The 19,856-nt window shown below is 34.9% G+C and overlaps 2 protein-coding genes across 2 annotated transcripts; both read right to left on the bottom strand.

The window, feature by feature from the left end:
- Positions 1-7,846: 7,846 nt before the first annotated feature.
- LOC134267066 (piggyBac transposable element-derived protein 4-like) lies at positions 7,847-8,881 on the bottom strand. Its single transcript, XM_062749286.1, has one exon. It carries the CDS (start codon positions 8,879-8,881, stop codon positions 7,847-7,849), a length of 1,035 nt encoding a protein of 344 aa, XP_062605270.1.
- Positions 8,882-9,033: 152 nt separating this feature from the next.
- On the bottom strand, positions 9,034-9,648 carry LOC134267065 (uncharacterized). The gene has a single exon (XM_062749285.1). It carries the CDS (start codon positions 9,646-9,648, stop codon positions 9,034-9,036), a length of 615 nt encoding a protein of 204 aa, XP_062605269.1.
- Between the last annotated feature and the right edge of the window lie 10,208 nt (positions 9,649-19,856).

The raw sequence follows: 19,856 nt of genomic DNA, 5'->3' as shown, positions 1-19,856 counted from the left end.
ACATGCCAAGGGGGTTGTAATCCTTGACATGGGGCACCATTTTACTTGAGTGTTGAAAATACCAAAATTCCGAAGACAGACTGAAACATATACCAAATACACATGGAATAAAAGATGTTAGGGGATAATACTAAGTTCTTATAAGTGCTAAAAAGCAAGAACAAAGTGTTCGATGAAATCGGACAAGAATTTCTTCAGTAATATTTGATGGTGTGCCGAGGGATGTTGAGGTAGAAGTGCCAGTTGATAATGACAAGATTCGGGAGTGATTTTAGGTGGACGGGGGCTCAAAGGCTTTGGAACACGTACGGTAAAATACGAAGGGGGAAATTTGGAAAATCTTAAGTGTTTTCAAGTATATTTTGTTCATATTTAATGGACTAATCAATATACTTTATATAATATATATATAAAAAGCAAACTGTAATTTATTTTCTGCGAACCGAACCAGAATTAAGAGTTTCTACGAATTCGAGTGTATAAGACGTCATTTTGAATCGCCATTTTGAGCTAATTAACACGTTTCAAATTTGAACGACTAAATTTTCCGATTTAAAGTGATTAAATTAGTGTTCTATTGGCATTTTACATAGTTTTACTACGCTCAGTAAGATATTCACTAATCCTTTCTCCTATGTAAATGACATTAAGAAATAATTTTTTAAAAAGATGAATATCCGCCATTTTGAATCGCCATTTTGACTTTTAACTTACAACTGCGCCATCATTCATCAGTTGTAGAATAGTGAGATACAGAGGAAAAAATACAAATCTGCAGTGTATGGATATTTTCAAATGTAAAATCTTGAACAAAGCGGAATATAGATCAATAGACCAAAAAATCAAAGGAAATTCGAATTAAGTGTAGAAACGACTAATTTTTCTGAGTTAAACTAATAATGTTAGCATTGTATTATTATTTTATACTTGTATTACACTCAGTGAAGTATTCACACATTACTTCTCCTTTTTGAACGATATTAAGAAAAAATTAGAATAATTGGATGTCCGCCATTTTGAATCGCCATTTTCACCTCTTTAACGCCATTTTCATGTAGGCCAGCATATTTTTTCGGATTCAGCATACTCGAAATAGGTTAAAAAACTATGCTGGACCAAATAATAATTATTTGCCGTTAGAAGTATTTTTTTCTATAAATCAGACCAGACTATCAGTAATTATTGCCATTAATTAATTAATTCTGACTGAAAAAAATTGATATTTTGTACAGAAATTCATTCTTCTATTTAACATGCTGATATTTCCAAAATCTTACCACAATATAAAATATATAAATGTCCAAAAACACTCAAATAAACAAAGTCCTCCAAAGCACTCAACACTCATTTTGTTTACTTTTGTCCTGGATGTTAGCATTAATATTTACATCATTTAAGAAAGTACTTTTGTTCAAACAATTAAATTTTAATCACTGCTGATTATCACATCCATTCATAGTTAATCTGAATCATCAGACTCCACATTTTGGTCCTGACGTCTTTGGTAGGCTTGTTTGAAGTCCTTATTGGTATGGTACACACAGTCCTACATCACATATCCTGCATTCATAGGATGACCGTACTGTTTTGCGACCGTCTCCAACAGATTTCCTTTTTCCCGTTGTGGTAGAGCACACTGGACATGTCCTCAGAGGCTTAGACTTGTTACCTTCCTTCTGCTTGATCTTGGAAAGGAAGTGATGCCCAGTCAGCCGCTCCATGTCTCTTGGATTTACAGCCCCCCTTACAGTTACTGGTTGAAGGCTGGTCTCACCAATAAGTGCCTTCACAACTTCCCTTCGGAAAATCCTGTGCAAAACTGGTTTTTTTCTCCATTTTGCACAATGTTCCTTGTACAACAGGTAGGGCATTCAGGGTGGCCATCATTAGCAGATGAAAAAACACTTTTTTCCACCATTTCAGCATCCTGCGTTTGAAGGCCGGGTAGGTGATCATCTGGTCACAGCGATCAACTGCTCCCATGTGTTTGTCATATGCTACAATGCATGTTGGTCTTTCTTTTAAAGGACAACTTTTAAAATATCATCCACTAAAAACAAATGAAGCATCATGTATTGTGAACAAGCATGGAAACAAAATCCCTAAAACGTCCTTCCATTTCAGGAGCTGAATCTTCCATTGGCTTGCCACACTTTCTCCTTTTTTCAGTTTTACAGTCTTCACTGACAACAGGAACGCCTCTTCCCATGGTGAGAGAATACACAACACAAGGATTAATACACATTTCTTCATCTGAAATAAAGAGAACTCATGTCTGTTTTAGCTTTTCATTATCTGCATATGTTGCATATTTGAAGACATGAGCACATAAATTGATATTTTATAGATCTTTTTGTCTGATGGATTTTCTGATGTTTTCATAGAATTATTGAGCAATATCCATTGCTCGATTTTTAAAAATTAAAAAAAAATCACACCAAACAATACACTGTTTGTCGGGCATGTAGCAGAATATGATAGTTTTGCCCTCTCCACAGCTATCATTCCTTTTTTGTCAAAATGGCGATGTTTTCTCCAGGGGAATATATTTCATTGAACTTCGTTGAAATGTTCATAAATGTTCTGACTTTGAATAAGCAGTTATTTAAGGTAGTCCATCTTGTCCTTATAAAATCTGATTGTCATTGTTGTTTAAATGAAACAGTGAAAGCATCTTTGAATAGAAATTTGTTTTTTGGCATTGTCTTACCAAAGTTAAAGATAAGTTAGCATCTCATCCTTGCTCCAGTAGTCCTGTACATCCTTGCTCCAGTAGTTTTGTAGCAAAAGGTGCTGGAATATCTAGCAATTACCATTTTCTAATTGCAAATGTCGTCCTTCAAATGTAATTTAGTGTTAATAACGATAGGTTTCGGCCTTGCAGAGAAATTGTCAGGAAATCTTGAGCATATTTGTTTTTCTACCATGAGAATTTCCGTCATATATTCATCTGTAACATACATAGTGTAAAAGGTTTCTGCGTGTTCATGCAAGACACCACAAATCACTTCTTATTTAATAGCATGCTAATAATCATTTGTATCCAAGGCTGGATTCAAGAAAAGTTTCCTTGAATGTAATATTTTTTTCTTTTTCAGCCGTACCTTGTCATTTTATAAGACCTTTGGATTAAACTTCCAAAAACCTTGATCTTAATCATCGGCCATGAATATTTCTCTAATTATATTTCATTTTCAAGCTTCGTTTTGATGCATTTCAAAGTAGCATTAATTTTTGACGACCTCCATTTTGAATCAACAACATTTTTTAATTGATTAATTGTATTTTATATAAGTACTATTTTAATATTAGTTTTTTAGTGACTGGCCAATGAAAACAAAGAATGAAGGAAATTTCTATTTTTAATAATTAGGTTCGAGCTGATGTTCTAACTATTTTATTGGTTATTTTAGCAAGCCAACGCCTGTCGTGACAAGTCGAAATAGTGACGACCGGCACTGAATTCAATTTCATATGCAGGCATAATTGATGAAAGGTTGTAGCGATAGCCTTATCGGGTAAAAACTTTATTTTGACAACCTGCAGGACATAGGGTTAATATAATATGTCACTCACGAAATGTAAATGTTAATCAATACAATGTAGCTATAGTAATGATCATATCAAATTTTAAAAATCTATAACTCACTACAATTTCTTTTTGTAAGAAATAAAAATACATGGTTTCAATTGATTTTACTTGACATAAGTTTTGCCTAAATAAAACATATGCATGAATTTTAGAAAAAAAAGAATCTAAGAGGCAGTCCACTGAAAATCAGGCAATGGGTGGCACATCGCATGTCATGGATTTTATTATTTTTTGCATATAGACTTATTAAAGCAAGTGTTTACACATGACAACATCAAAAAAATTTTTGTGCTCCACTAGTCCTATTTTTGGTAAGTGCTCAATTTTATGGGTGTAAAAAAAATTACTACGTTTTTATTTTGTTTTATATGTACCAGATACGCAAAACCTGGATGTGTCTATCAATATTATTTATACCATAGACTCTTATCTTTAATTTTAGTAATGAATAAGACTCCAATTTATATTTCTTTAGAAAAAAATATGTGGTCCAAAATTGAGTTTAGCAAGTAACTTTTTGAATTCATTATCCAATTTTCATTACGTTATAAAACCCAATACATTTCAATGACAGATTTTTTTTCTCATGTTATTATGAATACAAAGTACAAACTTTTGAGTCACTCAATAAAATCAGTGGGCACCCTTATATTGAGAGAAATAAAAGGAGTCAAATTTACTTATGTTTTACAATTTTTCACAATTAAACCGATCCCGACCGGAATTATATAAAGAAGGAAATACTGTAATTGTAATGTTGAATTTGGCTCTTTTGTTGTAATATGGCAAAAAAATTACTTGATTTATTTTTTTACAAATCTTATGGGTGGCAGTTGTCTTTTGTTTTATAACTTTACACATTTTGCATTATTTTCAATCGGGATCGGTTTTATTTCAATCGGGATCGGTTTTTACCGTAAAACTAGAAATATTCTGCATATTATGCATCAGAAAAGAATATGATTGTCTTTTATTTCTGTTCAGTTAATCAACTGTTTTAAAATTATTTTATCCATGGATTCAAATGTTTATACAATTTATTTAAAATACTAATGTCTTTTACGTACATGAAGATTACAATCATGTATAACATCTGTACGATTTCTTGATACTCGGTATTAAAAAACAAGTATTTGTACATGCATTATGCAACAACTGAGAGTAAACAGCTTATCTTTATTAAATATCTTATTTCCAACTAAAGTTTTTTTTAATTCTCTCGTGAATTAAAGAGTTCAATTCTATCATTGGCGAAAATATGCTTGCACTACTTAAATGCAGAAAATATTTAAATGTGCACAGTCTCGGCTTTATCCAATTTTTTTAAACCTGTCATCTATAAAAGCCGTTTCCCCTATATTTTCATCTTATAAAATTTAATTTTATATTAATAAGAAAATAAGTTATTTCATATATAGTATTATGATTTAAGAGCCTAGAAATCGCAAGCAAAAAGCCGGGACGGGGTGGGGTGGGGGTGGGGGGGGGGGGGGGGCAAGGCGGCATATTAAAAAAAAACTTTCATTAATGGGAAAACATTTTAGAATTGGCCAACATGGTCACATTTTTTAACTTCATGTTGAATGTGAGTATGTGATTGTTTCAATCACCAAATTTAACCAAAAAAAAAAAATTACCCAAACAAAAACAATACAAAACAAAAAAATACGCCCACGAAATCTTCCGTTTTAGTGGCAAATTGAAGTAGGGAGTTCAACAGTAATTTTCCTCAATAAATATTTTTTAAATCTTACTTTTCACTTTTTCAATAAAATATTTTAAATCGTACCGCGGATCGTTTACTTTGGTTTGACTGCATAGATAAATATAATCAAGTGTTTTTTTTTTGTGTGTGTGTACAAATATCATGAAATAAATATCTCAACTCAGTTGACTTGAATTAAATGTTGCGTAAATCTAAAATATTCATCTTTCCTTGATAATCAGGAGAAAATAAAATCTCTTCACATCCCAATTTTATAAGAAATATTCAATATAAACAATTAATTATTTGTACGCATAGCCTAGTAAATCAGTTTAAAAAATTAGTTCTCGGACATGTACAAAATTACTTTTAAAAGGGACTTCTAGCTGAGACGTCGCCCGTGAAAAAAATACATTTCATATATAAAAATATATGATTATTTAACATGTAGGATAATGCACTCTGAAAGGTAATTGAACAGAAAAAGAGAAATTATTTATTTTTAATCGTTTTATTTGCGCTTTTATGCAAAGAATTTACAAACTTTTTTCGAAAACTTGTAACTATTTAATTGTGACGCAATATTAGTCAGGTATATGACGTCACTGATACATCAATGGAAACGTGGATTCAACCTGAATAATACTGCCAATCTTAATCTAAATATTACGTTTGGAGGCGAAAATGAATTCTATTTTGAAAATAAAGTAGTAATTTTTTGTTAAATAATTTTATTTTGTGTATATATTCTAAATATTTCACTAGGATTTCGATAGTAAGGTGTTTAGCAGATTTACCGATGCCACGGGAGATAACTCTTACATCGCAAAATTTCATAAAAACGTCTATATATTTTGACAGAAAACTACTATCAAAAGTGTTTTGCCCACCAATTTTATTTTTGAAACTGAAAGACAAAATATTTCTAGATTTAGTTCAGCGTGAATTATAGTCCTGTTAAATAAGTATTGGAAATTACAGTTCGTTGTTTCTGACCTAAATTCAATGGTTTATATAGGGGAATTCCAGAACACGAAACAAAAGGATATTTTACTAAATAAGCAATTTTAAAACAAATCTTCGATTACATTATTCCATTTGGACTACATTGATATTGTTTTCAATAAAATTTCAAATATTCGTCACATTCGATGTGCCGCCTATTAATACAACCCTGCCTGGTTTTTCGGCGGACTTCCTCTTAAACTGATTGTTAACTCACTTACCAATAATTTGTTTTCTAGTGATAACAGCTGATATAAAATCATTAAAAAAAAACATAGCCAGCTGGCTGTATTGTTTACACTTCTGTTTCCACAGTCCGACTGGTGTCAAAAAAAAGTTTAAGGACAGATGATACAAACAAATTTTTTCTTTGAAAAAGATTTAATATAATATCACAAGTTTAGAAAAGTGGATGGTTTTAAGAATTTTTTCTCCTAAGAACTGGAATATGAAAAAAAAATTGGAAAATATTAGTAATATTTCAATGAAAAAACAAATATAGACAAATCACATTCAGTAAAGGTTTACAAGTGAAAACAAAATTCAGAATATGTTACCATGGTGCTAAAGGTGTAATATAAACTTAAGAAAAATATATATATATTTTTTTTATTTTTTATTAGGAAAAGCTAAACGGTAAAAATCAGCCTATGTGATATTGCTTATTTTTTGTCATTTTGATCTTCCTCTTAAAATACACCTGGCTTGGTATATTTTTCTAAAGTTTATATTACAGTTTTAGCACCAAGGTACCATATTCTGAAATTTGTTTTCACATGTAAACCTTTACTGAATGTGATTTGTCTATATGTGTTTTTTTTTTTATTGAAATATTACTTATATTTTCCAAGTCTATTTCATTTTCCAGTTCTTCGGAGAAAAAATTCTAAGAACCATCCACTTTTCTAAACTTTTGACATAATATTAAATCCTTTTCAAAGAAAAAAAATGTTTGTATCATCTGTCCTTAACCCTTGTCCTGCCAGGCATTCTATAGATAACAGCATCTGTGGCTGCCAAGCTGATAAGGAGCTCCAGCCGCTGACTGTGCCAGGCTGATTTGTAATCTTTTATCAAATTACACTAGCTGAAGATAATTGTAATTTACACTGTTTTCTTATCTATTTTGCTAATAACAATCTGTGCAACTTTTATTCAGGAAGAAACAAAGAAAAATATTGTGAAAAAAAAAATCTGATATATTATTTCAGTCAAAAGTTATATAGGATTAAAGTCACAAAATTTGCAAAAATAATTTTATTTCAGTAATTATTGCCATTAATTAATTCTGACTGAAAAAAATTGATATTTTGTACAGAAATTCATTCTTGTATTAAACATGCTGATATTTCCAAAATCTTACCACAATATAAAATATATAAATGTCCAAAAACACTCAAATAAACAAAGTCCTCCAAAGCACTCAACACTCATTTTGTTTACTTTTGTCCTGGATGTTAGCATTAATATTTACATCATTTAAGAAAGTACTTTTGTTCAAACAATTAAATTTAATCACTGCTGTTTATCACATCCATTCATAGTTAATCTGAATCATCAGACTCCACATTTTGGTCCTGACGTCTTTGGTAGGCTTGTTTGAAGTCCTTATTGGTATGGTATAATTCAAAACAAGGATCTACGCATAGTCCTACATCACATATCCTGCATTCGTAGGATGACCGTACTGTTTTGCGACCGTCTCCAACAGATTTCCTTTTTCCCGTTGTGGTAGAGCACACTGGACACGTCCTCAGAGGCTTAGACTTGTTACCTTCCTTCTGTTTGATCTTGGAAAGGAAGTGGCGCCCAGTCAGCCGTTCCATGTCTCTTGGATTTACAGCCCCCCTTACAGTTACTGGTTGAGGGCTGGTCTCACCAATATGAGCCTTCACAACTTCCCTTCGGAAAATCCTGTGCAAAACTGGTTTTTTTCTCCATTTTGCACAATGTTCCTTGTACAACAGGTAGGCATTCAGGGTGGCCATCATTAGCAGATGAAAAAACACTTTTTTCCACCATTTCAGCGTCCTGCGTTTGAAGGCCAGGTAGGTGATCATCTGGTCACAGCGATCAACTGCTCCCATGTGTTTGTCATATGCTACAATGCATGTTGGTCTTCGAATTTGTTCCCCTGTCGTGCGGTCCACTCGTCCAGGTACATCAACAAATGAAGCATCATGTATTGTTGTACACATGTGGACGTCCCTTTTGTCCTTCCATTTCAGGAGCTGAAGGGTTCCATTGGTCATTGCCACACTTTCTCCTTTTTTCAGTTTTACAGTCTTCAGATCCGCGGGAACGCCTCTTCTGTTGGTGCGTAACGTTCCACATGCCCCCGTCTTTTTCTGGTATAAGTCATGAAATAAAATAGGTGAGGTGTAGTAGTTGTCAACGTATAACTTGTGACCTTTACCAAGGTATGGGTTAATCAGCCTCATTACCAAGTCATAGATCTTCCCCTTCTCTGATGGATTTTCTGATGTTCCGTGATAGAGCTCGAGCTGTGAGCAATATCCATTGCTCGAGTCGCAAAGCATGAAAAGTTTCACACCAAACTTATCCGGTTTGTCGGGCATGTAGACCCGGAATGATAGGTGCCCTCTCCAAGCTATATCATTCCTTTGTCAATGGCGATGTTTTCTCCAGGGGAATATAGTTCATTGAACTTCGTCCTGAAATGTTCATAGACTTTTCTGACTTTGAATATCGGATCGTATCCATCTTGTCCTCATGGTATCTGATTGTCATTGTTGTTTAAATGAAACAGTGACAATATCAATAGAAATTTGTTTTTTGGCATTGTTTTACCAAAGAAAGGGGTCTCCAGCATCTCATCCTTGCTCCAGTAGTCCTGTATGTCATGGTGCTGGACTAGTCCCATAGCAATTACCATCGCTATGAACCTCGTCATGTCGTCCTTCGTAACGTCCGTCCATTTGTGAAATCTAGACTGAGGTTTGAGATTTCGGCCTTGCGCAGAATTAAGGTAATCTTGAGCATATGTGTTAGTTTCTACCACGAGAATTTCATCAACAAATTCATCTGTAACATACAGTTTAAAGAAATCCACCATTTCTGCGTGTTCATCGAGCTCTACGTTTATTTTTTTCTCGCCACAAAACTGTAAGTTGTGAACGCCATAGTCTCCGCCCAAGTTTCCTTGAATGAAGTCCTCCTCGAAATCAGCCGTACCTTCGTCATTGTCGAGATCTTCTGGATTAAATCCTAAAAATTCCTCATCTGAATCATCGGCCATGAATATTTCTCTAATTATATCTCTGTTCTCAGGGTCTACGTCCTGTAAAACCGCATTTCCATCTAGCACATCTTCGACGACCTCCATTTTGAATCAACAACATTTACAAACGACGCGGTTTCGGTTTACAAGTACTATTTTTAATAAAGGTATTTCCCTAAAACTGGCCAATGAAAACAAAGAATTGAAGGAAAACTATTCTATTTTTAATAATTAGGTTCGGGCTGAAGGGACTCCCACTATTTCATTGGTTATTTTAGCTAGAAATCGTCACATGTCTAAAGTCGAAATAGTGACGACCGGCACTGAACGGAAAGCATGGCGCAGTGCACTATATCGACGACTGGCAGCGATAGCCATTTTAGCGGGTCACCACTTTATCAACGACCTGCAGGACAAGGGTTAAGTCATCTCTTTGGATTATTTAGCAATAAAAGTGGGGATGATTGATTTTGTGTGTAAAAAGACACACTGTGGGTCAATATGAGTTGCAGGTAAGAGGCCAGTTTTGCAGGTGTGACCTATCGAATGCTGGTTACTTGGCAGGTTTGCATGTTGGCTTCGTGAATGGTGGTCAGCATGTGTATGTCTTGCTTATTATGGTATTTTACAGTTAGCATTTCTGTTGGTTCTTTTCATCCGAAAATAACTTTTCATGTTTCAGTTCTACATTGCTTTTGATAGCTTCTGGTACACCTCTTCTTTTATCCGAGGTGTCCCACAAGCATAGGTGTTGTGAAGTTGTAACTCCTCAAACAAGTCAGGTGACGTGTAGTAGTTGTCCATGTAAATATGATGTCCTCGATCTAAAAGTCCACATCTTGTAAGTAGGACCATCACTGTTCTAGTAGTCATTGTGTATAGTCTTCATCTACTCCAATTGCATTTGCATACTGTGTGCAAGGTGTGCTTCCAGTGTAAATATTGAAACCAATACAGTAGTCACTTGCATCCTACCTGACGCTCACACCTGACAGGGTCACTGGAACTGTTGTGCAGGATGAAAATGATGATGGTGTAATTCCATTCAGTTAATGTTAGATTGTCCTTTTCATATGCAACAGAAATTCTGCATCAAGGGAAGTGCTGTCTTTTGATAACTGATTTCTTGTCACAAAGAGTTTGTGGTTGATCTTTCTTGTTTGTAGATGTGATCCTCAAAAAGGCTCAAACAGGTCATTAGCAAGTTAAATACTGGTAAAAAAAGAAGATCATGGTATACATGGTGATTCATACCCATTTAGTCTCTCATGAGGCTGTACCCTATCCATGTTTTTCCTGTATAGGTGTCCTGTCTGTTTTTATGTTTAAAGTCAGGATTCACGTTATGTACAAGGTTCGTTCATCACAGCGGGCCCAGACTTTTATTCCCAATTTCTTTGGTTTGGCTGGCATTTATTGTCTCAGTTCTGTCCTTCTTTGTAACCCTTCATGGCTTCCTCAATGGAAATCTCTGTTGAATGTTGGTAAAAATTTCTTGAAGTTTCTGTTTGCTATGTCATAAAGAGGCTTAACTTGGTGTATGGGTTGATGCTGGGGGTTGTTTCTATGCTGACAAGCATCCTTTGCATTCAGGTAAATGCATTGCATAAGTTTGACATACTTGTCTCTGGACATAAACATTTTGTATTTTAAATATTCCTCATACTGGTGATGTGGGGAAGCTCACCTCAAAACATTAAGTCCAAAGTAAGCCCGAATTTGGTCACCGGAAGTTGGGGTCCAAGTTCTGTCTCATACCCCATTTTCCCGCAGGCACAGGACTACATTGCTTTTGTTTCGTTGGCAATTTTCTGATAAAAGTCTTTGAAAATGAACAAACTCAAATAATCTAAAGGAGTTACTGTATCAATAAATTTGTTCAAATAAGGGAAGATAAACAACACTTTCTCCTATTCCACCATTTACACACTTGTCTATTTCCGAATCATGTTGTCTCAAGTCATGGAACAAGATGGGTGAGATAAAAAAAATTGTTCATGTACAGTTTGTGTCCTTTGTTGAGGTATGGTCTGTTGAACAGGTCATAGATTTTTCCTTTAGGTGATGTTTCATCTGAGGAACCAGTGTAAATTTCAATCTGTTAGCAGTGGCCATTTGACGAGTCGCACAACATAAAGAATTTTATCCCGAATTTGTCTGGCATGTCTGGCATGTAGACTCTGAATGAAAGGCTGCCTCTCCATGCAACCATTCCTTCATCTATTGCTACATTTTCCCCAGGAGAGTATATATCTGCAAATTTCTGCTTCAGCTGGTCAAATATTCTTCTTAATTTGATGATAAGATCATGTCTTTCCTGTCCTCTGCAGTGTTATTGTCATTGTTGCAAACATGAAAGACAACATCAGCAGGAATTTATTTTTTGGCATTATTTTCCTGAGGCCTGGAGTTTCCAATAATTCATCTTTTGACCAATGATCTTGAATATCTTAGGGCTGGACAAGTCCCATACCGATTACTATGGCCAAAATCTTATCATATCATGTTGCAAAATGTCATTCCATTTTCTGAATCTCGACTGTAGTTTTCAGATTTGTCCTTGTAGAGACCCTAAGAAATCTGCAGCATATTTGTTGGTTTCTTAAACCATAATTTCAATGATGTGATCATTGATGAAAAGTTTCACAAAATGATCATTTCTACGTGTTCTTCAAGATCCACATTAATTGTTTTCTCACTGTAGAAATTGAAGTCACGGAAGTCTAAGTTTTCAAGAAATTCTTTGTCATGGCTTTCAATGCGTTCGTTTATGATATCTCCGATGGATTGTCCATGTTTTGATTTCAGAATACATGTAAGAGACTTTGGGGGGTCATTAATATAATTGAATTGGACATTAAAACAGATATTATTGTCAGACCCCTCCATGTCCTTGAACTTTCATTCCATGTGAAGGGTTTTCTCAATGATCAATGTTAAAAAGGCGTGTTTAAATTAAATATTTACGATGCAGAAAAAAAACGTTTCTGTGACTGCTGTGTATATAAATTTGGTATGTCTATCCCATTTTTTTTTTTTTGGTAAACCAAAATCTGACATTGGCGGGAATGTAAAAAGAAGAGGAATTCCATTTTTTTAAGCTTCAAAAAATCGGTTCGGCGGATCCATAAACCAATTTAAAAAAAAAAAGGGCCTTATGCATTCATACGTATGAAACTCATTATTTGTCACAAGAGTATCAAATCCATTTTTTAGACTTGAGCACAATTAGTTAATGAACTCAACGTCAGGATGGTTTGCTAATTTAAGTCGAAATATGTCAATGTTGATGTTAGTCAGTGAAGCTAGTCATTTACTAGATGCAGTAGGAAATTGGACAGATTTGTTTTTATTTGTATCTGTCTTAGTTTGTTGGCATTCTAATCTAGAGTGGTTAGACTTGCATGATTTCCAAAGATGTAAATATCTGCAATAAGGTTTGGTGCAATCCTTAGTAGCATTGAAATAGTTGCATATTGGTTCACCTTCATGGAGTTTTATGTCACGCCCATGTATGTCAACTGCTTGTCGCGATGAGCAAGATGTCATAGGCTGTCTTGTACTTTTACTACGTTTGAAGGACTTGTGTGGGCACACAAGGTGACTGTGGATGTTGGAATGACAAAAGTCACAAGGTTTAATGGGAGAACAAGCACACACTAATGTTCTAAGTTTGTTATCTCCTCTTGACCAATCGACCTCGATGTTATTCTGCAGCAACAATGATGCACAATTGTTTGAGAAAATTTGAGGGTATTCATAAAAGCATACTGGCCAGATGTTAGCTGTTTCCTTAATATGTGATAAATATGAATCTAGTTTACGTCCTTACCTGCAACTATGTCAGCTCGAATTTCCAGTGAAAGTAAATCCACAGCTGAAATCTGAGAGGAAGGAGTTCCTGCTTCAGATGTTTACATTGCAATACTTAGATTGAACTGTTTTACTTCTGTTGATTCTTGAATGTTAGGGTTCCCTCTGGAATGGCTCTGTACATGTAGTAAAGACCAGTTTCATCTGTGTTGTACACATCGTCTGGGTTGTATTCTCGTAGAATTTCTGGAAGAACGTTGACTTTCCAGTTGTCTGCAGTGTTGGTGTCAGCATCTTAATTCTTTTCCCCATGCCTTCTGTTGCTTTGAAATCTGTAACGCTGAGGCGTCCACAAGTTCTGTCGCTTTTTCTTGAAGGATGGGTCCCGTAATCGGAATATCCCGATGTATGGCTGCTTTAAACCTTTCTTTTAACGCTCCCTTGACTTCCGCAGATTTTCCACTTCTTTGTGGTTTTCTCTTGGGATTAGCACATGACTGGTAATCTTCTTTAATCTTTAATCTGTTATTTGATATCAAGCTCACAGTGGATTGGGAAATTCCTAGATGCCTTGCTATTATATATCACTTTAGAATCAAATGGTGCAAACATTTTTATAGAGTTCTTGTCAATGAAGAAAATATGGACAAGTAGTGATGAATTGTATCATTTTTGATGAATGATAAATACCCCTGAACTGCTAGGCATTGACAGTCCCCTTGTGAAAAAAGACTTGGATATCCCAAGATTTCCTGAGATTTTCTCTAAATATCTCGGTTAAAAATCCCAGGAAATCTCAGGATTATCCCGGTACCTAACCTCAGGAATTGTCAGGATGGTATTTGAACAAGGATTTCTCAGGATTTCCCAGGACAACCTGGCAAAGCAAAATATCCTGAGATCTCCTGTGACTACAGAATTCCTGTCCTTGTCCTAGCTGACCTCAGGAATATTTCACAGTAGTATAGAAATCCTGAAATGTCTTGACAATTCCTGGGATCATAATCCTGGCCTCAGGAACTTGACTTTAAAGAGTAAAAATTCCCTAGATTTTTGAGATGTTCCTGAGATCATAATTTCAAGCATTATCCTGACCTCAGGAATATTTCAGGAAGTATGAAAATCCTAAGAATTATCTTGAAATATTCCTGAAATCAACAGATCAGTGACTCCTGACTGCTGGAATTCTGTCATTTTGAACCACATTAGGGTACCAGGGTTGAACTTGTCCCATTCTTTTCAAACTGAAGAAAAAAATAACAATTTGTCAAAACATTTATTCTTGTGTCAAAATATGTCTCTTTCTGAGTAATTTAAGCCTGTCTTGCATGGTGTTGTGTACTGCTGTAAGGGTTACTTCAGGGAAACATTCCGCTATATTTACATTTCCAATGTCTTTGTCCGAGATAAAATTACCAATTGTAAATGTAATTGATTTCCTCATGAATGTTTTGGCGCGGTTCCAAAAAAAACCACGTGCAGGGCGGGACAACACCTAGAGAGAAGCAGGCTTGGAGCCCGTGGATTGGCGGAATCAAAGCATGTAAATATAAGGAATAACTGTCAGATTTTTCGAATTCATGAAGATGATCAATGGATTGGCTTGTGTGATAATTTTATGCATAAACGCCTTCGGCGTTTATGCAAATTATCACACAAGCCAATCCATTGATCACTTCATGAATTCGAAAAATAAGACAGTTATTCTTTAAATCAATCCTGTAAAATTAGAGATTTTTATCTTGTATAGTGCATTGAATATTCATGAAGACCCCAAGGTAAAAAAAAAATAACATGTAAACTTGCAACATGTAATTACCTTCTATCAATGTTTTTTTCTCTTCATCTAATCATTTTCTCTGCCCCTTTTTTGTGGTAACTCCCATCACACATTGATGGAAGTAAAAGATTTGTCTAAAAAAAATAAAACTACAGTGTATCATGCACACACTGATCAATATCAGCACACAGACTCGGCAATAGTAGTCATTGGGGGGCAACAACCACAGTTGCGCCTAAAAATATTTCAGTTTTCATGTAATTCTAATAGGAGAGTAAATGTTGCAACTTTGAAATAATAAATCACTTGTGATCTGAATATGTTAATCAAAGTTAGTTCAGTCATGAGCTTGGGGAGGGGTAAACATACCATACTTGTAACAACTGACAAGTTCTCAAAAGGACTTACTTACAAAAACTTGACCAAAATTTTTGATAACTGGTAAAACAAATTCTTCATTTCAAATTCAATAAATAATTTTTAATTCTAAAAGACAGATTGTATTATAAAATTCAAATTGAGTGTAAGAAAAAGGTTTTCTTACCGTATATACTCGCCTATGAGTTGGTCCGCCTATAAGTCGGTTGTATTTTATAAGCTTATATATCAGAGGGACTGACCTCATATAATACCGTAAATCTGGAAATTTTTACGTCGATTTTATTTTGAGAATTCGGGTCAAAATGCTGTTGATTAATTTTTACGTTTCAAAATTTTGCGAATGACCACTGCTTTGCTTACATTTTCTTATTGGTAATTTATTTTTAAGAAAAATATTTTTGCTAATGCAATGAACTCGCAAATTTGCTAAAAATTTATCTACAGCAAAAATTTCCAGATTTACGGTACCATTCATTTTATAGCTCGCCTATAAGTCGGACATAGAGTTTTGGACAAGAGATTAACTCCCAAAAATCCAACTTATAGGCGAGTATATACGGTATTTTAGTTTGTGTAAAACAGAGGGCAGACAAAACAGACCTATATGCCTGTGGTCTGGTTATGGTGTTATACGTGTATGTACAATAGGAATTTGTGATTTTTGCAAGTTAAAATATTCACTGAAAAGTTCACTATCGTTAGATAATTTAATTTTATCGGATACATAGAGTTTCCCTAGGCTCTTTTTAGCTCTACTGGTCAGAGACCAGAAGAGCTTATGCGATAGTAATGCGTCCGGCGTCCGTCCTTCTGTCTGTCTGTCTGTCTGTCTGTCTGTCTGTAAACAATTTTTCAAAACGCTACTCCTCCTACAATTTTGGTCTGATTTCAATATAACTTGGCACACAAGTAGACTACACTAAGATACATAAAATAGTGCATCGGTTTTTGATTTCGATGAACGGTGTTGCCATGGTTACTAAAAATAGAATTTTCCGAGAAATTCCTTTAAAACGCTACTCCTTCTACAGTTTTGGTCTGATTTCAATATAACTTGGCACACAAGTAGACTACACTAAGATACATAAAATATTGCATCAGTTTTTGATTTTGATGAATGGTGATGCCATGGTTACTAAAAATAGAATTTTCTGAGAAATTCCTTTAAAATGCTACTCCTTCTACAGTTTTGGTTTGAATTTAATATTACTTGGCACACAAGTAGACTACACTAAGATACATAAAATAGTGCATCGGTTTTTGATTTCGATGAGCGGTGTTGCCATGGTTACTAAAAATAGAATTTTCTGAGAAATTCCTTTGAAACGCTACTCCTTCTAAAGTTTTTGTCTGATTTCAATATTACTTGGCACAAAAGTAGACTACACTAAGATACATAAAACAGTGCATCAGTTTTTGATTTCGATGAACGATGTTGCCATGGTTACTAAAAATAGAATTTTCTGAGAGATTCCTTCAAAACACTACTCCTTCTACAGTTTTAGTCTCATTTCAATATTACTTGGCACACAAGTAGACTACACTAAGATGCATAAAATAGTGCATCGGTTTTTGATTTCGATGAATTATGTTGCCATGGTTACTAAAAATAGAATTTTCTGTGAAATTCCTTTAAAATGGCTACTCCTTCTACAATTTTGGTCTGATTTCAGTATAACTTGGCACACAAGTAGACTACACTAAAATACATAAAATGGTGCATCGGTTTTTGATTTCGATGAAAGGTGTTGCCATGGTTACTAAAAATAGGATTTTCTGTGAAATTCCTTTAAAACGCTACTCCTACAGTTTTTGTCTGATTTCATTATCACTTGGCACACAAGTAGACTACACTAAGATACATAATTCTGTGCATCGGTTTTTGATCAGTACAAACCAGTAGAGCTACAGTCTCCACAGAGACTTCTGGTTTATATTTAGCGATATAATTGCCATGTAGGAAGCCATGTAAAATCAAACCCCACACCTTGTTTCAATGAATAAATACAGTCATCGTAGGAAAGTTAACAGGAGATTTATATTATATAATTGATCATGAACATATAGCTTTACTTCAATGTATTGAATAATAATATAAAAGCCCATTAAGACCAAATATAGGATAGATTAGTATCAGTCATTGTTTTCAAGTCGATCTTGATCTGTGGCTTCCAGGGGACTTCCTGCCGTTGATTCCTTGTCTGAACTCACTTCAGGCTCAAAAAGATATGATTTTGTGCCCTAATTGGTCATCTCATCGATCGGTTCCTCAAAACTTGATGAACCAACTTCCCCATCGCCGTTTTTGTCACTATAACCGCTATAATCGCTATCTGTATTCGCTGCCACAGTCCTCGTTCTGATGTCACAACAGCAGAGCCTTGTTTTCGACTGTTACTATTTTCTCTTAATTAGATTTCCAGTGCAGGTAAAAAAAAAGACATTTTACAAGCGGAATAACTCTGTAAATACTGCATGGATTTCGATGCGGTTTTTTGCTGTGGTTATTTTGTGGTGATCGTAACAAACATAAATTATTACAGTGGGCATTGCATATACCCTTTAAGGTGACTCCCATCATCAATACAGTGTAAATATTTTGAAATGAATATTAAATGAAAAAAGTCTTGACTTCAGGATAATTGCAGGACTTTAAAATTCAACAGTCCCCATATCTCAAGATTTCCCAAGACTTACTTGATTCAGTTGGTTTAAATTCAGAAAACGTCAGAGTCCTGAGAATTCCTGATGGCAAGACTCTGATCATTTATAAAGGTCCTGAAAAATCCTGGAAAGATCCTGTTCTGGTAAAGAGTTAACATAAAGTCCTGACATGTCCTGATAAAATCCTGAACCTGATATCAGGACATCTCAGGATTTGACAATTGCCAGGAGCAAAAATTTGGAGAGCAGGACATGTCAGGATATCTCAGGAAAATCCCAGGATATCCTGACTTCTGACCCTCCAGGATTTATTTCTGCAAGGGACTACAGTAAAAGATGTTTATAAGAACTACCAGGCATGGAAAATTTTGCTTCTGGCTGAGAAGATGGTGAATTGTTAAAAGTTTAGAATGATTACAACAACAGACACATTTTGCTCAGAAAAATTCATTGTTCTTTGAGCCTTTGGCTAAAAATGACTAAAGTTGCCCCCAAAAGCAGAATTTCTGATTCAGGAGACATAACAAGAATAAGCACATGGATCCCAAACATAAATAACTCACTTTCGCTTTTGAACCTCCTTGTAGCATTGACACCCTTCTTATCACCTGTCTTTGTTGGCATTCTTGTGCCCCATAACAGAGGAGTTTTTTTAACTCCATTCATTAACTCCTGAATGGAGAATGTCTGAGTAAGCACATGCTTATATAAATTCTCCACTTCTTCCTCCTGTAAAAAAGGGGGAAAAAAGAATATAAAGGGCTTTCAATCTAGAGATATTCGTGAAACACTTTTGCCCCCCCCCCCCCCCATTAATTGGAATTTTTATAAGTCCAAGGAGCATAACTCGGTCAAAAATTGCTCAATCATACACAGAGCAGAACTCTACTTAGATAAACCTGTATAAAATATTTCATATCAGTATGTGCAACATCTGCAAAGAAAAGGAAGAGAAACTGTCCAATGGACATAATTCTTTCAAAAATTGCTTGATTGTTTCCAAAACAGGAACTCCCTGGAGAAAACTTGGGGGGTATTGGTTAAAATATTGAAAATATTTAAAGAATTTGTCACATTTGTACACCAAAACAGCCAAATACAACCATAAGCAGTTGCTTTGTTGTTTTTGTTAGACTGCGTCAATGATGTAATAGCTTGTGGATATAATTGCTGTGTACTCAAAATGACAGAATATAAGCTATTTAAAACAAGTTACATTATTTGAGTCTGCCCAATTTGGGAATGAAATATACATGTAATGGCATATGCCGTGTCCAGTGAATTCCCCTTGTCATTGTTGCTATTTCCTGCATTTCCCGTCTTATCTGACATCAGTCGGAGCACTGTCTGTTGTAGACTCATAACGGTTTGTTGCATTGTGTTCATAGTATTCAGCATGCCGCTGATAACTTGATTTTTTTACAGTGGCGGCCATGTTGGAACTGTTATGCAAGGATTCCGAGCCCGAATTCATATGCATTTGAGAACGTTGGACGGTCTGGTCGGTAAACTCTGTATGTGTAGATGTTCCGATACTTGAATCCTCAGTCTATGTCACAATGAGTGCTTCTGTCGAGGAATTAGTAAACTCATCAGGTTGACATTTTGAGAAGAGTCATTTTCCTGCCGTTCTCTAACCGCGGGGGTACTGGTTACATTTTCCAAGTAGAGTTTT

The sequence above is a fragment of the Saccostrea cucullata genome, unplaced genomic scaffold (genome assembly GCF_032062105.1).
Source record: "Saccostrea cucullata isolate Sc308-1 unplaced genomic scaffold, CSIRO_AGI_Scuc_v1 ctg9870, whole genome shotgun sequence".
NCBI lineage: Eukaryota > Metazoa > Mollusca > Bivalvia > Ostreida > Ostreidae > Saccostrea > Saccostrea cuccullata.
The sequence above is the reverse complement of the archived record's forward strand: the minus strand, read 5'-3'. Positions and strand labels throughout refer to the sequence as shown.